The sequence below is a fragment of the Moschus berezovskii genome, chromosome 19 (genome assembly GCF_049115385.1).
Source record: "Moschus berezovskii isolate FMDL1 chromosome 19, NW_MosBer_1.0, whole genome shotgun sequence".
In the NCBI taxonomy this organism is placed as follows: Eukaryota; Metazoa; Chordata; class Mammalia; order Artiodactyla; family Moschidae; genus Moschus; species Moschus berezovskii.
This window is the reverse complement of record NC_142478.1, coordinates 13,069,794-13,097,271: the sequence shown is the minus strand read 5'-3', so window position 1 is coordinate 13,097,271 and position 27,478 is coordinate 13,069,794. Positions and strand designations below refer to the sequence as shown.

Sequence of the window (27,478 nt, the reverse complement as noted above, 5' to 3'; positions counted from 1 at the left end):
GTAAGCATTTTTAACCACACGATGTTGTGTTGCCATGTACTTGTGGTAAATGCAGCTGTGTTACCTCCATTCCTGTCTGGTTTTAAACCTGAGAAACTGATGCTCAGAGAGGGCTGTGACCCCGGGGGCAGAGCCACAGGGTCACAGTGGCCACTGGAACCTGCGTCTCCTGACACCTAATCCAGTGCACACTCTACCATATGAACTTTTAAAAATAGTGGAGATTTTAAAGTAGTGGCCACATGTTCCATTTAGTTTATTTTCTGTTAGTCATTAAATTCATTCAGGAAGTGTGTCATAATAAAAAGCAGAAAAGAGAGAGTAACCATGTAATAATAATGCCTTCAGTTCAGTTCAGTCGCTCAGTCGCGTCCGACTCTTTGCGACCCCATGAATCACAGCACGCCAGGCCTCCCTGTCCATCACCAACTCCCGGAGTTCACTCAAACTCATGCCCATCGAGTCGGTGATGCCATCCAGCCATCTCATTCTCTGTCGTCCCCGTCTCCTCCCACCCCCAATCCTTCCCAGCATCAGACTCTTCCAGCAAGTCAACTCGATGCATGAGGTGGCTAAAGTATTGGAATTTCAGCTTTAGCATCAGTCCTTCCAATGAACACCCTTAAGCATAAAAGAAATAAAAGAAGTTGTAAATTAAACCTAGGGATTAAAGAACAAAAATGCTTCCGTTTCACTGAAAGTTTGACCATTCTCATGTATAGGTGAATGGTAGGATTACAGAATTTTAGGCTTGGTCCTAGGAATGAACTAGGACAAAACTGAATTCCTGATTTTTTTTTTTTTTAATATTTTAGGTTTTATGACAGTATTTTTTTTTGGCCACACCACACAAGGGCATGTGGGGGCCATGTGGGGTGTTAGTTCCCAGACCCGGGATGGAAGCCACACTCTGCTGTGGAAGTGTGGAGTCCTACCTGACCACTGGACTACCAAGGAAGTCCCCTGATATTTTAAACAGAAAAACTAAGGTTTTATACTGTTAAGTGTTTTGTTTTGTTTTTGCCCTTGAAGATGTGCGGCTAGTTGGTAATTAAACGTGAAGCAGAAATGGGGAGAAGCGTCAGTTCTGAGTCTTGTGCCTTCGTCAGTGTGGGGGTTAATTTAGCCTTTAGGTGAGCCGGCAGAGCTTTGTTCCCAGTGTCTCACATGGTTTGTAGTCCCATGGAGTGAAAAAAATGATGATAAATGCGGAGAAATACAACTTTTGTGCTTTGTTTACCCCTTTTGCTTAATAGGACGATCATGCCAGAAAAAGCCGGGACAGTTCATTATTTTTGACTTTATAAAATAGAAGCTGGAAAATAGGGAAGGGAACGTTCCTTTCTAGGAGGCCTTGGAGAGTTGGGGAGAGTTTGAAGTTAATAGAAACATTTTGACAGTAGGAGAACATCACGTGAGCTCATTGGTGCTGAGAAATGTTTATGAAAAATCTACTTATGTTGGCAGGCAATTTTGGGGGAGGTTGTCTCAGCCGTATTAAAAAAAACTGGTTCCTTGTTTTCTATAAAAGCTCCTCTAGCAAAAGGAAAACAAATACTATTTCTTGGCAGTGCCTGAGAAATGTTTGTGATGTTAACCAAAGGATCTCAGTAGAAGTATGTAAGTATTATTTTAGGCCCTGTGGACCTACTGATAAACATTCTAGACAGTGTCATAGCAATCACTGCTGAATTTTGGGTAAGTAGTTGACATCTCTGGTCAGAGGATTTTATTGTTATATTTATTAGTATAAATATAGACAGTTAGGGGAGATTTTTTTCCCCCAAGATGTGTTTTTTTTCCCCCTCCTCCTAATGATTATAAATAATTTTTATTTTTATTTTTTTTCTTTTTTAAAATTTTTATTTATTTTTTAAATTTTAAATTAATTTATTTGTTTTAATTGGAGGCTAATTACTTTATAATATTGTAGTGGTTTTTGCCATACATTGACATGTGTTCCCCACCCTGAAGCTCCCTCTCACCTTCCTCCCCATCCCATCTGTCAGGGTCATCCCAGTGCACCAGCCCTGAGCACCCTGTCTCATGCTTTTTTTAAAATTTAATTTTATTTTTATTGGAGGCTAATTATTTTACAATATTATATTGGTTGGTTTTACCATACATTGACATGAATCCGCCCCGGGTGTACATGAGTTCCCCCTCCCGAACCCCCCTCCCACCTCCCTCCTCCCCTTATCCTCCCTCTGGGTCATCCCCACATACCAGCCCCAAGCATCCTGTAACATGCATCGACCCTGAACTGGCGATTCGTTTCACATATGATAATATACATGTTTCAATGCCATTCTCCCAAATCATCCCACCCTCATCCTCTCCCACAGAGTCCCAAAGACTGTTCTATACATCTGTGTCTCTTTTGCTGTCTCATATACAGGGTTATCGTTTGCATCTTTCTAAATTCCATATATATGTGTTAGTATATTGTATTGGTGTTTTTATTTCTGGCTTACTTCACTCTGTATAATAGGCTCTAGTTTCATCCACCTCATTAGAAATGGTTCAAATGCATTCTTTTTAATGGCTGAGTAATACTCCATTGTGTATGTGTACCAAAGCTTTCTTATCCATTCGTCTGCAGATGGACATCTAGGTTGCTTCCATGTCCTGACTATTATAAACAGTGCTGCAATGAACAGTGGAGTACTTGTGTCTCTTTCAATTCTGGTTTCCTCGGTGTGTATGCCCAGGAGTGCGATTGCTGGATCATATGGCAGTTCTATTTCCAGTTTTTTGAGGAATCTCCACACTGTTCTCCATAGTGGCTGTACTAGTTTGCATTCCCACCAACAGTGTAAGAGGGTTCCCTTCACTCCACACCCTCTCCAGCATTTATTGCATGTAGACTTTTGGATAGCAGCCATTCTGACTGGTGTGAAATGGTATCTCATTGTGGTTTTGATTTGCATTTCTCTGATTATGAGGGATGTTGAGCATTTTTTCCTGTGTTTGTTAGCCATCTTTATGTCTTCTTTGGAGAAATGTCTGTTTAGTTCTTTGGCCCATTTTTTGATTGGGTCATTTATTTTTCTGGAATTGAGCTGCAGGAGCTGCTTGTATATTTTGGAGATTCATCCTTTTATCAGTTGCTTCATTTGCTATTATTTTCTCCCATTCTGAAGGCTGTCTTTTCACCTTGCTTATAGTTTCCTTTGCTGTGCAGAAGCTTTTGATTTTAATTAGGTCCCATTTGTTTATTTTTGCTTTTATTTCCAATATTCTGGGTGGTGGATCTTGGAGGATCCTGCTGTGATTTATGTCAGAGAGTGTTTTGCCTATGTTCTCCTCTAGGAGTTTTATAGTTTCTGGTCTTCCATTTAGCTCTCTAATTTTGTCAAGTATTTTTGCATCTATGTTCATCAGTGATATTGGCCAGTAGTTTTTTTTTTTTGTGGGATCTTTACCAGGTTTTGGGATTAGTGTGATTGTGGCCTCATAGAATGAGTTTGGGGGTTTCCCTTCCTCAGCAATTTTCTGGAAGAGTTTGAGTAGAATAGGTGTTAGCTCTTCTCTAAATTTTTGGTAGAATTCAGCTGTGGAGCCGTCTGGACCTGGGCTTTTGTTTGCTGGAAGATTTCTGATTACAGCCTCTAGTTCCGTGCTTGTGATGGGTCTGTTCAGATTTTCTATTTCTTCCTGGTTCAGTTTTGGAAAGTTGTACTTTTCTAGGAATTTGTCCATTTCTTCCAAGTTATTCATTTTATTGCCATATAATTGCTGATAGTATTCTCTAATAATCCTTTGTATTTCTGTGTTGTCGGTTGTGATCTCTCCATTTTCATTTCTAATTTTATTGATTTGGTTATTTTCCCTTTGTTTCTTGATGAGTCTGTCTAGTGGTTTGTCAATTTTATTTACCTTCTCAAAGAACCAGCTTTTGGCTTTGTTGATTTTTGCAATGGTCTCTTTTGTTTCTTTTGCATTTATCTCTGCCCTAATTTTTATGATTTCTTTCCTTCTCCTGACCCTGGGGTTCTTCATTTCTTCCTTTTCTAGTTTCTTTAGATGTAGAGTTAGGTTATTTAGTTGACTTTTTTCTTGTTTCTTGAGGTGTGCCTGTATTGTTATGAACTTCCCCCTTAGCACTGCTTTTACAGTGTCCCAGAGGTTTTGGGTTGTTGTGTTTTCATTTTCATTCATTTCTATGCATATTTTGATTTCTCTTTTGATTTCTTCTATGATTTGTTCATTATTCAGCAGCGTGTTGTTCAGCCTCCATATGTTGGCATTTTTAATAGTTTTTCTCCCGTAATTGAGATCTAATCTTACTGCATTGTGGTCAGAAAAGATGCTTGGAATGATTTCAATTTTTTTGAATTTACCAAGGCTAGATTTATTGCCCAGGATGTGATCTATCCTGGAAAAGTTTCTGTGTGCGCTTGAGAAAAAGGTGAAATTCATTGTTTTGGGGTGAAATGTCCTATAGATATCTATTAGCTCTAACTGGTCTATTGTATCATTTAAAGTCTGTGTTTCCTTGTTGATTTTCTGTTTAGTTGATCTATCCATAGATGTAAGTGGGGTATTAAAGTCTCCCACTATTATTGTGTTACTGTTAATTTCCCCTTTCATACTTGTTAGTAATTGTCTTACATATTGCGGTGCTCCTATGTTGGGTGCATAAATATTTATAATTGTTATGTCTTCTTGGATTGATCCTTTGATCATTATGTAGTTTCCTTCTTTGTCTCTTTTCACAGCCTTTGTTTTAAAGTCTATTTTATCTGATATGAGTATTGCTACTCCTGCTTTCTTTTGGTCTCTATTTGCATGGAATATCTTTTTCCAGCCCTTCACTTTCAGTCTGTATGTGTCCCTCGTCTTGAGGTGGTTCTCTTGTAGACAGCATATACGGGGGTCTTGTTTTTGTATCCATTCAGCCAGCCTTTGTCTTTTGGTTGCGGCATTCAACCCATTTATGTTTAAGGTAATTATTGATAATTATGATCCCGTTGCCATTTTCTTTATTGCTTTGGGTTCGAGTTTATACACCCTTTCTGTGTTTCCTGTCTAGGGAAGATCATTTAGCATTTGTTGGAGAGCTGGTTTGGTGATGCTGAATTCTCTCAGCTTTTGCTTGTTTGTAAAGCTTTTGATTTCTCATTCATATTTGAATGAGATCCTTGCTGGGTACAGTAATCTGGGCTGTAGGTTATTTTCTTTCATCACTTTAAGTATGTCTTGCCATTCCCTCCTGGCCTGAAGAGTTTCTGTTGAAAGATCGGCTGTTATCCTTATGGGAATCCCCTTGTGTGTTATTTGCTGCTTTTCCCTTGCTGCTTTTAATATTTGTTCTTTGTGTTTGATCTTTGTTAATTTGATTAATATGTGTCTTGGAGTATTTCGCCTTGGGTTTATCCTGTTGGGGACTCTCTGTGTTTCTTGGACTTGGGTGGTTATTTCTTTCCCCATTTTAGGGAAGTTTTCAACTATTGTCTCCTCAAGTATTCTCTCATGGTCTTTCTTTTTGTCTTCTTCTTCTGAGACTCCTATGATTCGAATGTTGGAGCGTTTAACATTGTCCCAGAGGTCTCTAATATTGTCCTTGTTTCTTTTAATTTGTTTTTCTTTTTTCCTCTCTGTTTCATTTATTTCTACAATTCTATCTTCTAGCTCGCTTATCCTGTCTTCTGCCTCTGTTATTCTACTGTTTGTTCCCTCCAGAGTGTTTCTGATCTCATCTGTTGCATTATTCATTGTATATTGACTCTTTTTTATTTCCTCTAAGTCCTTATTAAACCTTTCTTCCATCTTCTCAATCCTTTTCTCCAGGTTATTTGTCTGTAACTCCATTTTGCTTTCAAGATTTTGAATCATTTTCACCATCAAAATTCGAAATTCTTTATCAGGTAGATTCCCTATATCTTCCTCTTTTGTTTGTGTTGGTGGGCATTTATCTTGTTCCTTTAGTTGCTGGGTATTTCTCTGCCTCTTCATCTTGCTTATATTGCTTTGCTTGGGGTGGCCTTTCCCTCTTCTGGCCATTTGTGGAGTTCTCTTTATTATGTAATTTCCTCGCTGTGTGTGGGGTGGGACGGGTGACTTGTCAAGGTTCCCTGGTTATGGAAGCTTGTGTTGGTGTTCTGGTGGGTGGAGCTAGATTTCTTCTTTCTGGAGTGCAGTGAAGTGTCCAGTAATGAGTTATAAGATGTCAGTGGGTTTGGATTGACTTTGGGCAGCCTGTATATTGAAGCTCAGGGCTATTTTCCTGTGTTGCTGGAAAATTTGCGTGGTATGTCTTGCTCTGGAACTTGTTGTCCCTTGGGTGGTGCTTGGTTTTAGTGTAGGTATGGAGGCGTTTGATGAGCTCCTATTGAGTAGTGTTCCCGGGAGTCAGGAGTTCTCTGGTGTTCTCAGGATTCGGGCTTAAGCCTCTTGTCTCTGGTTTTTGGTCTTATTCTTGGAGTACTCTCTAGACTTCTCTATCTGTCATTTCCAAGGTGGTTCCCTCTGTTTTAGCTTCTGTTTGCTGGTCTCTTCAGTGTCTAATTTCCGCCCTGATACTAGGGGGTGGGTGGACACTTTTTAAGGCTCAGTTATTCAGTCCTGTTCTGGGAAGGGAGGAACACTGCAGACAAATATCTCTGGTGTCTGTGGGGAGTGCTCGCAGCGTCTCGGCCACACTGGTTTTGCCCCTGCTCACAGTGTGTGTGCTGTCCCAGTCTACACTGCACAGGCTCTAGGTTGCTCTGCCGGGATCTGTCCGAGGCCAGCACTGGGTTGCATGCACTTCCGAGGTCTGAGTGGCTCAGGTTCAGGTCCTCAGGTATTCCACAAAAGCGCAGACTTGGTTGGGCCTGCATTTTGTGCCTTCCCCAGTCTGAGCAGCTCAGGTGACCATGTGTTTGGTGAGCACGGTCGCTGCGACTTATCGCCTCCCCAGGCCCTGCCACTTGGTTTTCTGGGTGTACAACCAGCGCACTTTCTCAGGCGGATATCCACCGCCTGAGCCCAAGAAGTCTTGGTTAGCAACAAGCCTGCCTGCAGTTTGTATCGGATGCCTTTCTGGGGCCACAGTTGCCCCCTCCGGTTCTGGCTGACCTCCCTGCCTGTCTCGGCGGGGGATGGGGGATGGGCCGACCGCAGCCGGCTTGCTCTGCTCAGTCCTTTGTTCTGTGAGCGGGGCTGGCGGAGTCTTAGGTTAGAGCTTTCCGCCTTTTCGTGGGGAAGCTATCCCAGTCTGCTTTGCTATCCCCAGTTCTCTCAGATTGCCCTCGCTGCATTCAAGCCCAGTCCTCTCTCTAAGCAGTTCAGCGGGCTCCCCCCTGCCCTGCCCCTGCTTGCTAATGGTGTATGCAGGCGTCTGTGCTGCTTCTCCGCTGGGAGTTACCGTTTGGCGGGTAATCTGTGGGTTTTAATTATTTCTGTCTTTTTCCTCCCAGTTATGTGGCCCTCTGAGGTTCCAAGGCTCGCCACAGACTCGCCAGTGAGAGTGTTTCCTGGTGTTTGGAAACTTCTCTCTTTTTAAAGCCTCCCTTCCTGGAACGGAGCTCCGTCCTTACCTCTTTTGTCTCTCTTTTTATCTTTTATGTTTTTTCCTACCTCCTTTCGAAGACAATGGGCTGCTTTTCTGGGTGCCTGATGTCTTCTGCCAGCATTCAGAAGTTGTTTTGTGGACTTTACTCCACGTTCAAATGTTCTTTTGATGAATTTGTGGGGGAGAGCGTGGTCTCACCATCCTGTTCCTCCGCCATCTTGTTCCTTCCTCTCTATAAATAATTTTTAAATGTAGATAAAAACTTACTCAGTTTTATGTGAATTCCATTTCTATGCCAAAATCTGTAGCAAGTTTGCTTTTTTAAGCTTTATGGTTTTATTATGTTCTCATCCTAAAAAAATTTTTTTTAATGGACAAGTGAATGGCATTAATTCCAAACACTGATAGGTATGAGGGGTTGAAAATAATAGGCTAGGAAAAAAGTTCATTAAAGGAAAAAGCAAAAAGATAAGTGACTCTTGAGTCCTAGTGCTGTCTTGTTGATTAATAAACAGTGGCCTGGCTCAGATAGATTTTCCAGATAACTTTTTCACACTTCATGGTGCTTTCTTTTATTTTTGGATATTTTTCATATTTTGATCTTACCAGTCGATTGACTGTATATGCCTTTCCCCCCGTTTAATCATACTTGTCTATGTTTTTCTTATTTGTAGGAAGAGAAAAAGAAGTTTGACAAAGAGACTGAAAGAAACTATAGCCTAATTGATAAACATTTGAATTTATCAGCAAAAAAGAAAGACTCACATTTACAAGAGGTATTGTTTTTATTTTTCTTTTAACTTGTTTGTAAAATTTAATAATCAATGCTTGTCTTTTTTTAATGAGCTTTTCTTTTGAAAATGTTTCATCTAGGTTTATTAGAGATGGAAAAAATGACTAGGTATCGCCATGAATTAAAAAATAAAGCTCTTTTGGAATAAGCTAAATAAGACCTCATAGAGTTATAAATGCAGTGTGGGTTCAGAGTATTAGACGTTTTGGTTCTGAGTGTATTTTCCCAGGAACAACCATTTTAACTAACATAACTGAGAAAAGATATACTATTTTCAGGAATAGATTATTAATTAACTTTCAAGATGTGTTGAAAAAGTGAATCGAATAAGCTCCTATACCATCTGGCTTTTATGTGAAGGCAGAATTAATCTTACCTAACGCTGAAGATTCAGGAGTTTTTCAGCGTCTTTGGAAAGAGAGCATCTGTTTTACTTGTGTTAGTAGACTTGTTTCTTTTGGAGGGAGCCGTATGTGAGGAGAAAGGAATTTATATCTTGTGTCTCGTTTTCGCTGTTTTTTTTTTTTTTTTCCTGAATTCCCTGCCACTTGTTTTTCCTCAGTCACACCCTTGAATGGAAACTCAGTTGTTTACAATTTGGAACATATGCTTTCCTTAAACACAATGCTATTTTCAGTTGTAAAGATCTTGATTCATCCCACAGAAGTGTGACTTCTTCCCTGTGCATTTGTTTATTTTTAAACACATAAGGGATCCAGGCATAATGTACCTCTATAATACACACTTCGTGAAGTATCATCAAATTGACAATGCTGTAGAGTACACCTGGGTTGTGTTTAAATGTTACAGATTTAGTTGCAAACTCAGTGTGTATGTGTGTGCTTATTTTGACATTAACTGCATGTCACACCTTCTTTTGTCTCTGTAATGGGATTGGCTGATGTTTACATGGTGTTTGATGGTCTGTAAAAGAGAAAGGCCCCTTTGTACCATCTAATCCTGACTACAATACTATTTGAAGGCAGGGCTGCATTCTCTCCTCTTCCATATTGTGTAGAAAGCCTTGCAATTGTTACATGTGCTCTGTCAGTTTTGAAGTGACAGCTGTTGCTCGTAGAGGCTCTCTTTATGCCAGCAGTTTTCCACTTCCTGTTCTACTTGATCTCTGTTTCCAGGTATCCTGATGGGATTTCCATGCCTCAAGTCAATTTCCACCTGCACCTCATTCTCTAATTAGATATCATTCTGCCTGTTACTAGGGCAAAATCTGTGGCATCATCCTTGGCCTGTTCTCTCTCAGCCCATCTAGACCCTCAGCCTAGGTCTTCTTCAACTTCAGGATGTTCTCGGAATGTGGCCAGTTCTCCTAGCTTGCAAGCCTGTCACCCTGGCCCAAGTGGTGGGCATTACTCACATAAATGACTACAGAAGCCTCCCTACTTTTTACTCAGGGATCCCTACAGTTTCTTTTCTTTTTCAAGTTATTTTGCATTCATTTATGGATGTATGCATGCAGCTTTCCCCCTGGCTCAGACTGTAAAGAATCTGCCTGCAATGCAGGAGACCCGGGTTGGATCCCTGGGTCTTGAAGATTCCCTGCAGAAGGGAATGGCTCCCCAGTCCAGTATTCTTGCTTGGGAAATCCCATGGACAGAGGACTGGGTGGGCTACAGTCCTGGGGTCTCAAGGAGTCAGACACGACCAAGTGACTAACACTTTCAGTGTTCTTCATGCATAGGTGCATGCATGTTACTCTGTGTCACGATGACACGGGGATCGAACCTGTGTCCCCTGCACTGGGAACATGGACTCTTAACCACTAGGCTGCCAGGGAAGTCCTCTTGCGGTTTATTTTCTGTATGGCAGCAGAGTCAGCCTTTGTGTTGCTTTTCTTCTCCAAATGCTCCTAGAAGCTCCCGTCAGAGGCCCCAGTCCAGTCCGCCTTCTCTCACCCCTACATGGCGGCCTCCTTCTGGCTTGGCTCCATGGCCGAGGGCCTTGGTGTTCATCCTTCTGCCAGATCCGCATGACTCACTCCTGCAAATAGTCTTCCAGATAGTCTCCTCTCAGACTTCCCCCGAGTGGAGATGTTTTATCTTATTTAGGGTGCCTTCCTTTCTCTGCCTTTTTTGTTGTTGTTTTTCTTGCTTTTACAACCATTTGACTTATTACATATTCAGATGTGGGCTTTCCAGGTGGTTCAGTGGGAAAGAATCCACCTGTAAATGCAAGAGGCACGAGAGACTCAGGTTCGATCCCTGTGTCAGGAAGAGCCCCTCGAGTAGGAAGTGGCAACCAGCTCCAATATTCTTGCCTAGAAAATTCCATGGACAGAGGAGCCTGGTGGGCTATAGTCCGTGGGGTTGCAAAGCGTTGGACATGACTGAGCATGCACAGTGTACAGTGTACATTCGGTTGTTTCGTGGCTTCTTTCCATAGGATGTCCGCTCCTTGCAGGCAGCAGCCTAGTTCTCTTGAGCACTCTGTCCACAGTGCCTGGAATAAGACCTTTCAGGGAGCAGGCACTAATAAATGATTATTGAATGAACAAGTGTGAAGATTATGAGCTAGACCTTCAACAATTTCATCATTCCCAAAGATCATTAAACATTAGATTGGAAATTTGAAGAGACCCTCAAGATGAATCATTTTGGTTTTCACTTAAATTATATATTCTTGGGTCTTCTCTGGTGGTCCATGGTTAAAAGACTCTGTGCTCTCCATGTAGGGGGCATGGTTTCGATCCCTGGCTGGGCATCTAAGACCCCACATGCTGAGTGGCATGACCAAAAGATTTAAAAAGTTTACATTTTCTTTGCTATTTTGATCTGTGTGCTCCTTACAAATGTACAGAACCCCACTTGACCGAGCTTTCTGTTGCAAGAGTGAATGCCTTAAGGATGGGGATGCTCCTTAAAGGAAAGAAGGTTAGATGTGGCTTTGGCCACTCCTGGCAGTGGCTAATGTATTGCTGATCTTCAGTAAATTGAGTTGAGGTGCTTGAGAGATTAATAAAGGCTGCTGGGAGTGGTACTGAATAAAGGCGTATGTCCTTGTTATCAGCTATTCTTTCCTCTGGTTTCCAGTAAATCACTGGAGAAAACTGTGGCAGACAGCAGGCTGGCAATTTTGGTTTATTAGGACCTTTACCTCTCGCTCTGTATTGAACGGACACACTGGCTTCTGCCTCCATCACACCCCCAAATTCTCAATATTAATATTTGTACTAGAACAGTAATTGGATATTTGAGAAAATTCTTCAACTGCTGATGTTTGAAGTATATTTTTGTTTCCTTATGGCAGCTAAAAATTAGCACTTGCCATCTGCCTCTACAGATTAAATTCACTAGTCAACCTCTGAGGACCTGCTCCCAGGATTTATTCCACATTGTGCCCCCAATAAAACCTAACTCACAACTCTCACGTTGTATATTTTTTTTTTTTCAGTTGACCCTGAGTAGTCAGATAATTATATTTCCATAAGTATGACCAGAGAAATAGATCCCTTGAAGATCTTTGTGTGAGTGATCTGTTCCTGTATGCATATTTACAGCAGGCATGGTCAGAAGTGAAATTGATAATCAGTTTGAAGTTGTATGTTTAAAAAGTGACTTTTGTTTGGTCTAGTAAAAAGTATAGTCCAGTTGTGTGTTTTTCAATGCCACCAAGCAATGAACGCAGTTCTGGCACGACCTGGAAATAGCATCAGATCCTTCAGGTTAAGGGCTCAATCCTACAAGACTGCCCTACTAATGACTGGCAGATGCAAGCTATTGAATGGATAAACAACAAGGCCCTATTCAGTATTCAGTAATAAACCATAATGGAAAATAATTTATATGTATAACCAAATCACTTTGTTGTACAGCAGAAGCTAACACATTGTAAATCAACTGTACTTCAATTAAAATAAAAGACTGCCCCACTTCTAACACCAAATCCTGGTGTGCTTCTGATTAACTGACTACAAAGAAAAGGTTCCTGTGACCCCCCCACCCCTTCCTTGGGTTTGATTGATTTGCTTGGGCAACTCACAGAACTGGGAAACATTTACTTAAGTTTACCAGCTTGTTATAAAAGGTAATCTTAGAGGATTCGGATGAGCAGCTGAGATGAACAGGTGTACGGGACTGGGTCCAGAAGGGTCCCAAGCGCAGAAACTTCTGACCCTGTGGAGCTGGGGTGTGTCACTCTTCAGGCAAGTGGATGGATTTGCTCATGACCTGAAATGAATAGTCTGCCAGATATTTCTCCAGTAAAGATGGGTTTATTCAGGATCAGAAAAGTTGCTGTTTGGGGCCTTGCAGTGGTGAGCCAAGGGCACGTTCCCACTTGACACGTGAAGGAGACCCCGTTGATTGTGAGGGACAGGGAGTTGAGAGGCTATAGTAAACAGAGGCCATGGCTTTTCTTGGGCTGAGTCCTGGCCAGGTGAGAAGAGTCACCTTCCTTCTTTCTCTTGGGCTCTGTTGTCATTGGAAGCCATGAGCACTCCCAGTCTGTTGACCCAGCTCTGTTTGAGTTTTCTGTTTACTAATTTTTTACATTACCAACCTGGAAGCTTATGAACCCGTGTTCAAGAGTTGTTACAGAACTTAATCTGTAGTGCTTCCCCCTTCCTGAAGGCCAATGGGTGGGGCCAAGGTTCTAACCTTCTGATCAGTGCAGCCTTGGGGCCCCCCCAAAGTCACCTTATTAGCACAAACAGGAGTGTTCTCACTTGGGGCTCCCTAGAAATGACAGCAGACACTTCCCTCAGTCAGGAAATTCCAAGGGTTTTAGGAGATTTGTGCCAGGAACCTGGGACAAAGACCAAATACATTTCCCGTTATACCACTTATATAGCGATTGCCTTTTAGACAGAGTCAAGCTAAAGGAGTGTGCTGCTGGGTGTAATTTGGATGTCTGTGGTGGTGGCGTAAATGATGGGTTATCTGCAATCCCAGGGTTTCTGGTGATAAGATCTCTCCGTGCCTGGCACAGCAGTCCTGAACACTCAGAACATTGGGAGGCTGTGAATAGAAGCTGAGCAGCAATACAGGAGCACACCAGGAGAGAGAATCCACTCAAAAAAAAAAAAAAGAAAACAACCGTGGTCAGTCTGATCCTGGTGAAATTTTCTTGAAAGGCATTTCCCATTAACAGTAACATGAATGATTCACCCTTAAATCCCCCATAGCTCCATTTTAGTAAACACTCAACACACTTACATTGTTTTTCCTGGGAGTTGTGCGTGTTAGCTGCTGGTGGCTGAACTCAATCTCTGATCATTAGAGGCATAAGAAAATCATGATTTCTAGAGTATTAGGTAGAAAATTTGGCTTAATAAGAAACATTTTGACTTAGTCATGTTGGCTAAACAAGTAGTCACAGTCTGAAAGTAGAGTTTTCTTTTTTTGGTGGGAATTATGAGGATTTCCAGCGAGGAGAGAGCATCTCAAAGTGACCCCGAGAGACTGCTCTGAGCAGGCAGGGAAAGGAGTCAGGGTATGTGGAAGGTTGTCGCAAGGTCGGGGTGCGGGAGGCAGTCTGCTAATAGAGGAAAGCCAGACATCTCAAGGAATGCAGCATTCTTCTATGTATGTTGTTCAGCTGCTCAGTTGTGTCTGACTCTTTGCGACCCCATGGACTGCAGCACGCCAGGCTTCCCTGCCTTTCACCATCCTCCAGAGCATGCTCAAACTCATGTCCATTGAGTCCATGATGCCATCCAACCATCGCATCCTCTGTCGCCCCCTTCTCCTCCCGCCTTCGATCTTTCCTACCTTCAGAGTCTTTTCTAATGAATCGGCTCTTCACATCAGGTGACCAAAGTATTGGAGTTTCAGCTTCAGCATCAGTCCTTCCAGTGAATATTCAGGGTTGACTTCCTTTAGGATTGACTGGTTTGATCTCCTTGCAGCCCAAGGGACTCTCAGAGCCTTCTCCAGCACCCCAGATCACATGGATCACAGGCTTGTCTTCTGTGTATGGGAAGATGCAAGTGTCTGCACTCACTGAATTCATTGCTTTCATGTACATCTGTCTCCGCTGTCTGGGGCCAAATCCTGCTTCTTGATCGTTCACATCCTTAGTGTTTACCGTGTGTGTGTGTTAGTCACTCAGTTGAGTCCAACTCTTTGCGACCCCATGAACTGTAGCCCACCAGGCTCCTCTATCCATGAAATTCTCCAGGTAAGAATACTGGAGTGGGATGCCATTCCCTTCTCCAGGGAATGTTTGCCATAAGAGGTGGAGAATGTGATGGATGGCTGCCTCCTATGCTTTCTTGGCATCCCCCCAAGCTCCTCAGCACACTTACCTGATGGCTGGTGCATAGCTGGTATTGTTTTCCTGGGCTCAGAAATTTACATTTGAAAGGCTGGTGTTTACACATACAGCAGAAAATATTTCATTTCACAGTAAGATGCATTTATTATATTTAAACATTAAATAAAAAATGATATGATGCCAAAAAATTACCTATTACCTTTTTTTCCCCCAAAACTTAAAATTTTGTTGTAGTAAAATGTAGCAGGTGAAATGAAAGTCGTTCAGTCGTGTCTGACTCTTTGCGATCCCATGGACTATATAGTCCATGGAATACGCCAGGCCAGACGGTAGCCTTTCGCTTGTCCAGGGGATCTTCCCAACCCAGGGATCGAACCTGGGTCTCCTGCATTGCAGGAGGATTCTTTACCAGCTGAACCACAAGGGAAGCCCAAAATATAGCAGGATACGATTTTAACTATGTTCAAGGATATACTTTGTTCAGTGTCATTAAATACAGTCACATTGTTGTGCAGCCACCCCACATCCCACCTCCTAAAGGCTTAGATACTGAAACTCTGTACTTCCCATTAAACTGTAACTCCTCAGCCCTCTTCCCTCCAGCTCCTCACCATCATTCGACTTCCTGTCTGTGAATTTCACTCTTCCAGGTACCTCATGGAAGAGGAATCGTATGGCACCTGCCCTTTTGTGATTGACTCATTTTATTTATCATTGTTGATGAAATAAATGTACAGCGTTGTGAGTTGAGAGTTGTGAGGAAGTTTTATTTGGGGCAAAATGAGGACTATAGCCCGGGAGACAGCATTTCAGATAGCTCTAAGAAACTGCCCCAGCGTGGTGGAGGGAAGGTCAGTATATATGTGATTTTGTTGAAGAGGGCATGCATGTGTTTTTTTTTTTGTGTGTGTGGAAGGTTTCTGGTAGTTTTGTGAGGGTGACTGCAAGTCATGAGGAGCAGACATCTCCATGAAGGATTTTAGTGCTTTTCTAGATAGGAAGAGATACAAGAATTGGGCTCATAAAACCAGCTCCTGAAAATATGTAGCTATCTGAAGACCTGCCAGTTTTTCCCAGAGCACAGAGTGCTTCATTTCTGCTCTCCACCCTGAACTCCTTTTCAGCGGGTTTTGATGGTCAGCGGCTATAGCAGCTCATGATTTAGTCCTTGTAGAGGTACAAGGCAAGTGCCAGTATGTAGTTGACATCTTAATGTCCTCAGGCTTCATCCATGTTGAGCCGGACTTCCCCTCCATTCTGAGGCTGAATAATATTCCATTATCTGTGTAGATCAGATTTTTATTATCCCTTCATCTGTCAGTGGGCACTTTGGTTATTTTTACCGTTTAGCTGTGTCAATGTGGGTGAGCAAGTATCTGTTTGAGTCCCTGCTTGCAGTTCTTGTGAGTGTATACCCCGAAATGGAATTGTTAAGATCATATGGTCATTTTATTTTAAATTTTTTTGTAGAGAACCGCCATACTGTTTTCCACAGCAGTTGAGTCATTTTGCATTCACATCAGCAGTGTACAAAGCTCCAGTTTCTCTACATCTTCACCAGTACTTTTGGTTTTCTGTTTTGTTCTGGGGATAGGTCTGTTTTTGCTATTTCCTGTTTTTTGTTTGTTTTGTTTTTGATGAGTGTGAGGTGCTACCTTGTGGTTTTGACTTGTATTTCCCTAATGGTGAGTGATGCTGAGCATCTTTCCATGTGTTTAGATATGGCCTCTCTGGAGAAATGTCCAGGTAAAAACTACATGATGCCGTATAGGAACCGTTCTGAGGGCCAGAATTTTCTCCCCTGTTCCTCTGTGGAGCCATCTCCTCTCCCAGTGCCTTTCTAGTTAGACAAGAGAACCTGGAACCTTTTTTTGGAATAGTCTTCTGGCCATCTGGTGCCTGCTCGCTTCCAAGGGATGGGTGTGTTGAAGGCGTAGGGGCGTGAGTGCCAGCAGGTGGGCGTCAAGCCCAGCCTTGCCTTGGAGCCAGGTTCTTGCAGTGGGGCTGTGGCCACTTCTTCACCTGCTGTTTTCACTCAGGAGTGCTGTGGCGACTGGAGTTTGTTCAGTCCTCCTTCCCAGGCCACTTCATTCTTAGGTGCTTTGTCAATGGAAACACCGTTTGTGTAGTTCGGAGTCTGTGTGTATGGTTCCAACTTGTGTGTCAGCTGTGGTTGGGGTAGGTTTCTCATAAAGAGCTAGACTGCGTGATGTTCGGTCCTTAGGGGTCAACCTCATCACGGAGATGAGCAGGGGTTGGCAAACTACTTCTGCAGACAGTCAGATGCTAATAAGTATTTTACATTTTTGAAGACCATGAGGTCCCTCTTGCGACAACTCAGTTCAGCCGTCGTAGCAGGGCAGTCTACATTGATGATACGTGACGGAGTGGTCACAGCTGTGTCCAGCACAACCTCGTTTGGGAGAACAGACAGCTGGCCATATTTGGTCCATAGATGGGAGCTTTGCAAACCTCGGATAAAGAGTTTCACGTCACACCATCTCTAATCTGACTGCCTCCTTTGTTTCAACACAGGCAGATATCCAAGTGGAACAGAACCGGCAACACTTCTATGAACTGTCCCTTGAATATGTGTGTAAGCTTCAGGAAATCCAAGAAAGGAAGAAGTTTGAGTTTGTGGAACCCGTAAGTATAAACAGCAAGTTTCTCTGAGGGTCAAATGTTCGTGATAGAGAACAGGAATCTGTTTCTTTCAAGGTCTAATTTATGGTTGCTATAGGCTGTGATGCATAAACACGAAACAAGATGTTGTAAATTGTACATGGTGCACCCAGGTCGCTGTGGGGTCAAAATCCCACCAGCAAGTAGCGGTTCTCAGCCTTATTTGCACAGCAGTGTGGGATGAGTATTATCCCTTTGGCTGCATGGCCTCAGGGACTCTGCAATCAGGTGCAACTTCTCCCATCCTAGTTGTAACTCCACCCTTAACAAGAATTCCCATGAAGTTACTGGAACATGAGTGAGCTTGGAGGTGCTGATGGGATAATCTTTATTCTACTTAAGTTTGTTTCTAAGGCAAGTGCATCCATCCAAACCTTGGTACTTTCAACAATGACTGGTAACAAGTTACTTCTAATACAGTTCACAATACTTATGCAATAGCTCAGTTGGTAAAGAATCCGCCTGCAATGCAGGAGACCTGAGTTCAGTTCCCGGGTTAGGAAGATCCCCTGGAGAAGGGAAAGGCTATTTACTCCAGTATTCTGGCCTGGAGAATCCCATGCACTGTATAGTCCATGGGGTCGCAAAGAATCAGACACAACAGAGCGACTTTCACTTTCATACAACCTAAATTAAGAACCAGTATGCAGAACATTTGAAACTACTTTGTGAGTTACTCTGACATTCTTTGCACTTATTTTAGAAACACGTGATTTTCATTGATGCTTATATAGGTGTACTCTGAGAGCTTCACTTATTTCTATGTTAGTATATCTATGAATATATGTATCTTCTGAATCAAAGGATATTTCATACTGTGGGTTTTAGCAAAACTGCGCCCCCCAAAAACAGATGTTCACTGAGATCTGTGATTCTCAAGAGTCACTTTAATTTTAATATAGGCTTTACTGCATGTGATTAACAAAAAAGCTTTACTGAGATATAATTCACATGCCATACAGTTTACATATTGTATGTAAGATGTTGAGAAACAAACTGAAAAACCAAGTAATTGTTATTGAAAAATTAGCATCGGTGGAAGCTATGGTCCAGTGGAGCAATGGAATTCCCCTAGGTTAAACAGAGAAAACCTCCTTCAAGCTTTCTTTTTATGAGAAACCATAATAATGGCCTACTTTTTTTTTTTTTTTTGTGAACATTTACAATGCTCTGTCATTGTTCAGGTCATTGTTCTAAGCACTTTTCTGTGATCGTGCATGGATTCCACACAGTACTCTATTAAGGAGATATTTTAATTATGCCACGTAGCAAATGTAGACATCGAAGTAGGGAAATGTCAGTAATTGGCCTCAGTGGGGAATTGACCTCTGCTGGCCACTGGACGTCAGAGTCCCAAATTCCTCAGCACTACACGATGTGACATTCTGAAGACAGTGGATTCTGGGATTTCCTGAACTCACCTCAGGTCATTCTCACTGTAGGTTTGCTCACACGTGGAGCAGAGGCGGCTGCCCTCTGGTCAGGAGGGTCGGGGAGTTTGTAGCAAGCTCGGGGTTTGATTCCTGCCCTGCCTCTGCCCTCTCTGCCTCAGTCATGGCACATCTTTGTCAACGAAAGAGAGGGTGCCCTACACTGGGTGCCCTTTGAAAGAGCTTTTGACTGATCTGTATATCACTTTCCTCATAGGTTCTATCGGCCTGTAGGGATGAGGTTTCATTTTAAATGAATATAGGGATTCTCTTGACTGACAAGGACAAATGGGGGCTTCCCTGGTGGCTCAGTGCTCGAGAATCCACCTGCCAGTGCAGGAGACGTGGGTTCGATCCCTGGTCTGGGAAGATGCTGCATGCCATGGAGCAGTGAAGTCCGTGGGCCACAACCGTTGAGCCTGTGCTCTAGAGCCTGGGGTCTGCAACTGCTGAAGCCTGTGCACTCTAGAGCCTGTGCCCTGTGACGAGAGGAGCCTGCACCCCACAACCAGAGACTGGTCCGTACTCACTGCAACCAGAGAAGAGCCCACACAGCAAAAAGAACCACTATGGCCAGAAATAAATGAATCTTTTTTTTTTTTTTTTAAAGAAAAAGGACAAAGGGGTGATGTAGGATTCCATTTCTTCTCTACAGTGTACTATAAAAGCTATCTCATGGCTCTGCTGCTGCTGCTGCTAAGTCACTTCAGTCGTGTCCGACTCTGTGTGACCCCATAGACAGAAGCCCACCAGGCTCCCCCGTCCCTGGGATTCTCCAGGCAAGAACACTGGAGTGGGTTGCCATTTCCTTCTCCAATGTGTGAAAGTGAAAAGTGAAAGTGAAGTCGCTCAGTCGTGTCTGACCCTTAGCGACCCCATGGACTGCAGCCTGCCAGGCTCCTCCATCCATGGGATTTTCAAGGCAATAGTACTGAAGTGGCTTGCCATTGCCTTCTCCGCATGGCTCTGCTATTGAGGGAAAAATCGCAGATCCTTCATTCTTTTTTTAAGGGAGCAATTAATGAATAAAATGCAGTTAGATTTAGTTGAATTCTAGTGACTTGTTTTGAATTATTTTACATTAATGGAATCATAATGAGTTGTGGGGAAACATGTGGCTGTTTTATTTTTTCCCCGAGGGTTTTTTTTGTGTGTGTGTGCGTGCTAATGTTGCCTTTTCTCCTTTGTTTTAGATGCTGTCCTTTTTTCAGGGAATGTTTACTTTCTATCATCAGGGCCATGAACTTGCTAAAGACTTCAATCACTACAAAATGGAACTACAGATCAACATTCAGAATGTAAGGAAATGAAAGCTCTTTAAAAAAAAAAAAAAAAAAAGACGTCCGAGAGGTAGTTTTGATTTCTTTGGTATGTGAAAAGCCTTAAGAGCAGGCTGATGTGTTGGCACTAGGAAACTGAGGCTATGCTGCCACCTTCTGGTCAGTTCTCAGTATAACAGCTGCTCTCCAGCTAATGGAGGCTCAGGACACTGCCACCTGGCGGCTGCTTTTTTAAAAGACGAATTCATTTTCTATAATTTATTTTTCTTAATTTATTTTTCTTATTTTCCAAAAAGTCATGAGGTATGTTGTTATAATAAAATTTCACATTAATTTTCTTAATTTCCCCCCCAATTTTCTTGAGATATAATTGACACACAACACTGTATAAGTGGTACAGCTTAACAATTTACTAATTGCAAGATTTCCACTTTAGTTAACATCAGTCACCTCCTGTAGTTAAAATTTTTTTCCTTGTGACGATAACATTGGATGGCCACTCTCTTAGCAACTTTGAAACAGGCCATATGGTGATGTGACCTAGTCATCTACACTTTGTAAGACGGTTCTAAGGATAACTTCTGTTGTGTAATTCTAACTTTGATCTGTATGAAAGACAAAGCAGTCCTCCAGTTTTGATTTAAGGCATTTCAATTGTAATCTAAATTTCTTCTGTCCCCTGTATGACTTATCTGACTTTTATTCCCACATAGGCTCACAGTTCCGGTGGAATTTCTTTCCTGTATTTTGTGCATATTCACTAATATATTGGTGTTCATAGTTGCTGTTGGTCCTTTATTGTTATCTGTTAGGTCTTGAATAGAGAATTTTAAAGAACCTAATCTGTTAAACGGGCTTCCCAGGTGGCACCAGTGGTAAGGAGCCTGCCTGCCAGCGCAGGAGACTGAAGAAACTTGGGTTTGATCCCTGGGTCAGGAAGATCCCCTGGAGGCGGGCACAGCAACCCACTCCAGTATTCTTGCCTGGAGAATCCCACGGACAGAGGAGTTCGGTGGGCTCCAGTTAGTTCACAGGGTTGCAAAGAGTTGGACACGATTGAAACGACTCAGCACAGCACAGCTTAATCTTTTTAAACAGTATAATATGTGGTTTTGATCAGAAGGTAGTAGATGTTTTTCATTTCAAAACTTTAGTTGATTTTGGAAGTTGGAAGTCTCCTCCTTGCAAAGCTGTTCAAGTTATGCTTAGTGTAATTTCAAATGTTGTTGAGAGTACAGTGAGTGAGTTTTGGGACAAACTCCTAGCTCATCCTGAAAGACATACAGGGATAAAGATGGGAATCTCTGTACTGTTTGCTCCTGACCTTCACAATCTTAGAAATGGGAATGAGGGGTTTTTGTGTAGATCTTGTTTCTAAGTTATTTTGGTAGAGTTCCCTACCCTTGGGAATACAGATAATGAAATGCCTCATGTTTTGTAATTCATGTGTCAGTTGGATTTGAAGATTGTACATTCTGCTGAGTCATATGACTCAGAGTCGATTCCTCCCTTCACCACCCCCCCCATATCAATCACATAACGTAACACAGTTTAAAAATATGTCACAGTGTCTATGTGTGGGTTAGTCCTAACTTCAAAGCTGTCTCTGTCGGTAGAACATTTAATCCAATGATGCTGTGATGTATCAGAAGACTTCTGCAGACGGCGGAACAGTGCTGTGAAAAGCATGTTCCATAGTTAGTTTAGAAGAGGAGGTTATTGTCTTGATTTTTTTGTTTGTTTTTTCTCCACTACCTGACTGTGTAACAGTGTCTGTAGCTCACCTGTCAAAGGCAGGGCTGGTCTGGATGAGAACCTTCAGGCAGAACTAACCCGTAATTTGTGTAAAATGAGGAGGCGGGACCCCTTCTTATTCAAGAATGAAGAATTTCAGGGCGGCCACGTCAGAGCATTAAACCAAGGGCTCAGACAGCCGTCCGCGCGAGGGCCCGGGTGACAGCTCAGGCTACCTGCCTGAGGAGCCGCCGGCCCTGCGCGTCTGGGGCGAGGTGTGGGGACACGTCAGCCTCTCCCGGGGGCTCCGGAGGAGCCGCCCCTGCATTGCTCTTATGTGGGCCCCGGGGTCGGGGGCTCTAGTTAGCTTGTTGCTGTGTAGGCGCTAAGCAACGTCTGACTCTTCGCGACCCCACGGACTACCTTACATACCCCAGAACAGTCTGAGAGAGAGTCAGGATTTCAGTGGGAATGAACAGTACTCGGACAGGAACTGCTGTAAGCAAAGCTTGGAGACAGGCTCCCGGTTGAAACGGTTCACCTGGCCTATAGCCTTAGTCTATTTAGAACTGAGCGCACATACTCGGTAACCTTAATTTCCCACAAAGAAATGGGCAGACTGAGTCGCTGGGAAGAAGCCTGTGCTGTGTCCCCGGAGCGTCAGGTCGCCCTCAGTAAGCTGCCCGAGTGCCCCGCCGCCTCCCGTTCGGCCCGTCCGAGGCCGCCTCGCCTTCAGCGCGCGCTCCGCTCCCGCCTGCGAGCTCGTTCTCCCGCTTCAGCGAGGCCGGCGCCCCGGGACGCGCCGCGGTGCCTGTCCGCCCCGGGGAGGCACTGTGTCTGTCCGTCCCGGGACGCGCCGCGGTGTCTGTCCGTCCCGAGGACGCCCGCCTCGGGGCCCGAAGCCTGCGCGGAGCAGAGGGGGCGTGGGGGCGCTCGGAGCGAGCGGCGCGGGCGGCTGGGGGTCCGCAGCGCGAGAGCCCGGCCTGCGGCGGCGAGACGGGGCACGCGGGGACGGGCGCGCTCGCGCGCGGTGCGCCGCGGGGGCAGAGACCAGCACCAGCCGCCGCTTACGTAGTCCCAGCCCCGAACGCCTCGTCCTGTTCGTCGGTCGCTCTGTTCACTGCACACGCCTTCTCTGCTCGCCGCCCGGGGCCTCCCGCTGCAGCGGCTCCTCTCTCTGCGGGCCCCGGGCTCAGGAGTTTGGGTGCGCGCGCTTCGCTGCCCCGGAACAGCTGGGGTCTTCGCGGACCAGGAGTCGAACCCGCGTCCCCGGCACTGGTAGGCGGCTTCTTGTCCGCCTGGGCCACCGGGGAAGTGGCTGTTTGGCTTTAATTGACGCATGAGCTGTGCTCAGCCGCTCAGCCGAGTCTGACTCTTTGCAGCCCCGTGAACTAACTGTAGCCCGCCAGGCTCCTCTGTCCACGGGATTGCCCAGGCAGGGACACTGGAGTGGGTTGCCATTTCCCTTCTCTTGATGCGTAGCGGATTTAAAATGTAGTGTTAGTTTCCGGTGTACAGCAAAGTGATTCATACATGGAGATAGGTACATTCTTGTTCAGATTCTTTTCCTTTATACGTTACTCAGTTCAGTTCAGTTCAGTCGCTCAGTCGTGTCCGACTCTCAGCGACCCCATGAATCACAGCACGCCAGGCCTCCCTGTCCATCACCAACTCCCGGAGTTCACTCAAACTCATGTCCACAGAGTCGGTGATGCCATCCAGCCATCTCATTCTCTGTCGTCCCCTTCTCCCGCCCCCAATCGCTCCCAGCATCAGTCTTTTCCAGTGAGTCAACTCGTCGCATGAGGTGGCCAAAGTATTGGAGTTTCAGCTTTAGCATCAGTCCTTCCAATGAACACCTAGGATTGATCTCCTCTAGAATGGCCTGGTTGGATCTCCTTGCAGTCCAAGGGACTCTCAAGAGTCTTCTCCAGCATCAGTTGTTACAAGATACTGAATATAGTCCCTCTCGCCGTACAGTAGGTCCTGTTGTTCACCTGTTTGATGTGCGCCTGCTAAGTCGTTTCAGTCGTGTCGTATGCAACCATAGACTGTGCCCGGCCAGGCTCCTCTGTCCCTGGAAGTCCCCGGGCAAGAATACTGGAGTGGTTGCCGTGCCTCCTCAGGGGATCTTTCTGACCCACCGATCGAACCCGCATCTCTTACATCTCCTGCATTGGCAGGTGGGTTCTTTACTGCTAGTGCCACCTGGGAAGCCCTTTATGCATAGTGATGTGTACCTGTTAATCCCAAATTCCTAATTTATCCCTCCCACTTCCTCTTTGGTAAGCATGAGTTTCTTTTCTATGTCCGTGAGTCAGTTTTATAAGTAAGTTCATTTGTATTATTTTTCAAGATTCCACATTTAAGTGATAAGATGACAATTGTCTTTCTGTCTGACTTACTTCTTTGTGATACTTTTTATACTGTGTGTATTTATGTATTAAAGGAAATATACCCAGGTATTGACACCAAATCTTAGAGTTAACTGTCTCTGTTCTGTAATGTTAGAGATAATTTTGGTCAACTTTTAGGTATTTTCCTGTAGTAAAAAATGGAAAAACAGTTCTATAATCAGAAAAAAAGGAAAAGTTATTTTAAAGAAGAATCACCTATTTTCCCCCATCTGGTTTCACCTTTTCTGTTGTAAAAATGATTAGACCTGTTTTTGAGAGAGACTCAAGTCTTTTTCGATTTTCCATAATCTAGAGTAATTGATGGGCAGCAAAAAAGAGCAGGATGGCTTTTAAAAATTACATTTGTCCAGAAGAATGTAAATTGCGTCAAAATTAAAGGATATTTTAAAAAATTAATTAAAAACGTTTTATGATCTCTATCCCCAGAGCGACTAGAATAGAATTCTTCTGGAAGAAGTAGAACCTGAGGAATTTTAGGGTGCTGGAGTCCGTAGAAGATACTAAGAACGGTTAATAAGAATTTATGGATATACACACATATTTTTGTTACAGTTTTGTGAGAAGAGTAGAACACCAGAATTGTGTGACAAAAAGAGAGATTGGAAGTGATTGTGTGAGAATAAGGACGTGATGGTTTCTGAGGGCCGCGTCTGTCCGTAACCACTTTGTAATCTTGTTGGTTCCTCCTCTTCTTGCCTCCAGACAGCACTGTTTGTGCTCCCGTCTCTGTTTATAGTGTCATGAATTAGCTTTTATAATCCCCCCCCAAAATTAAAAATGTATTTTCTCTTTCACTCAGATGTAAAATAATACAATTTTAGTTCTATACTGAAGATTCTCTTCTTTCCTTTGTTAGAGACTAATTGTCACTATTGAGAGGCTTGATTGCAGTTAAAATAATAATAACACTTATTTTGTTATCACATGCCACGTGTTAACCTATGTGCAATTTGTTTACAATACAAGTGTGTCGTAACATTTAGTCTTCAGAAATGTCCTGTGATGTAGATTTTCAAATTCTTACTTCCGCAGGTGAGGGAAAGAAGGAAAAATAACTTCCTCAAGTCATACTGCTTTAAGGCCGGGTGGCATTGGAACTTGGGCAGGCTTACTCCAGGGCTCAAAGTCACTGATTTCAGGTTTAATGTTGGTTTAGAAATAGGTTCACTCATGGAACGTCTGGGGTCAGTAAATGCAAGAGTTGGGTAACATCATGCCGTGGCCATTTGGCTTCCTTGGGCCTTAACAGTTCCTGGGTGACATGGGCGTCCCTTTAATGGTAAGACCTCAGACTTGGGACGGGTGGTAAGCCTCAGCTCGTGCCTGCCTCTCAACAGTTCTAACCTGTATTCCTCTTGTCCCCATGGAAGCTGTCCTTTAGGCGTTTAGACTCGATCACCCGTTGACCTGGCATCCGTTGCATACCACTCTTTACCTGGCCATCTCCCCCTTCATAAGGCTCTTGAGGGGGTGAATTGGGGATGCAGTGAGGGGTGTGTGTAGAGAGGCCTACCCCTTCTTTTCTGTTTTATTGTTTTGGGAGGTTACTAAAGCAGGCTGCAGCGGATCTACCCCTGCTGTTTTACAGCTCCTTCATGAAACCCTCCTCATATTTTTAATTATCCTCTGTCTTCTTTTGCTCCCTGGATGAGGTCATAGGGCCAGGATGAGAAAGCTTGAATGAAAAAGGGCAATCTGAACTTCAAATTGGTCTTTGCTATCTGCCTGTGTGTGCTGCGTGCATGGTCAGTCGCGTCTGATTCTTTTGCGACCCCAAGGACTGTACCCCACCAGCCTCATCTGTCCATGGGATTTCCCAGGCAAGAATACTGGAGTGGGTAACCATTCCCTCCTTCAGGGGATCTTCCCAACCCAGGGACTGAACCCAGGTTTCCTATATCTCCTGCATTGGCAGGCAAATTCTTTACCACTAATGCCATCTGGGAAACCTTGCTATCTGCCTATTAAGCTTTATTTCTGGCTAAAACTTGCTGTGAACAGTGCCTTCTCTCCCCTCTCTGCCAGTTTTATAAATACTCTGATGTATTTGAATTCCTGCTTAGTCCCCACTTTGAATCCTCCTCCCCCCCAACAAGTAATGTAAGAATATATTTATTATAAGACTTAAGACTCACTGGTTTAGAAATGGGTTTTTTTTTTTTAAACCAAAGCATGCAAGGAAAGGAAATACAGCAATGGTGTTTTATAAGCATTAAAGATGCTAGACTATCTCATAGGTTATTATGAGGATTAAAGCACTGTAAACTGATTTCAAAGCCTGGTGTGCTGTATGCATTTCACGGGTTTGCAAAGAATTGAAAACGACTTAGAACTGAACAATCAGAATCACAGTGTAAACGCTTTGATATGACCTAGGAACATTTCATGCAAAGATGGGCTCGATAAAGGACAGAAATGGTATGGACCTAACAGAAGCAGAAGATATTAAGAAGAGGTGGCAAGAATACACAGAAGAACTGTACAAAAAAGATCTTCATGACCAATAGTCACGATAACGTGATCACTGACCTAGAGCCAGACATCTTGGAATGTGAAGTCAAGTGGGCCTTAGAAAGCATCACTACGAACAAATCTAGTGGAGATGATGGAATTCCAGTTGAGCTATTTCAAATCTTGAAAGATGATGCTGTGAAAGTGCTGCACTCAATATGCCAGCAAATTTGGAAAACTCAGCAGTGGCCACAAAACAGGAAAAGGTCAGTCTTCATTCCAATCCCAAAGAAAGGCAGTGCCAGAGAATGCTCAAACTACTGCACAGTTGCACTCATCTCACACACTAGTAAAGTCATGCTCAAAATTCTCCAAGCCAGGCTTCAGCAATATGTGAACCGTGAACTCCCAGATGTTCAAGCAGATTTTAGAAAAGGCAGAGGCACCAGAGATCAAATTGCCAATATCCGCTGGATTATGGAGAAAGCAAGAGAGTTCCAGAAAACCTTCTATTTCTGCTTCATTGACTATGCCAAAGCCTTTGACTGTGTGGATCACAATAAACTGTGGAACATTCTGAAAGAGATGGGAATACCAGACCACCTGACCTGCTGTTGAGAAACCTGTATGCAGGTCAGGAAGCAACAGTCAGAACTGTACATGGAACAACAGACTGGTTCCAAATAGGAAAAGGAGTACGTGAAGGCTGTATATTGTCACCTTTCTTATTTAACTTATATGCAGAGTCCATCATGAGGAACGCTGGGCTGGAAGAAGCACAAGCTGGAATCAAGATTGCTGGGAGAAATATCAATAACCTCAGATATGCAGATGACACTGCCCTTATGGCAGAAAGTGAAGAGGAACTCAAAAGCCTCTTGATGAAAGTGAAAGAGGAGAGTGAAAAGGTTGGCTTGAAGCTCAACATTCAGAAAACAGAGATCATGGCATCTGGTCCCATC

General features: G+C 43.6%; 1 protein-coding gene across 2 annotated transcripts in view; it reads left to right on the top strand.

The window, feature by feature from the left end:
• Nucleotides 1–27,478, top strand: part of ARHGAP10 (Rho GTPase activating protein 10) — a 389,578-nt gene that overhangs the window by 141,181 nt on the left and 220,919 nt on the right. For both annotated transcript variants that reach the window (XM_055405626.2, XM_055405628.2), the window contains 3 exons: nt 8,173–8,274; nt 17,058–17,168; nt 19,828–19,932. In XM_055405626.2, coding sequence (XP_055261601.1) covers nt 8,173–8,274; nt 17,058–17,168; nt 19,828–19,932 — 318 coding nt within the window. The remainder of the gene's footprint in view (nt 1–8,172; nt 8,275–17,057; nt 17,169–19,827; nt 19,933–27,478) is intronic.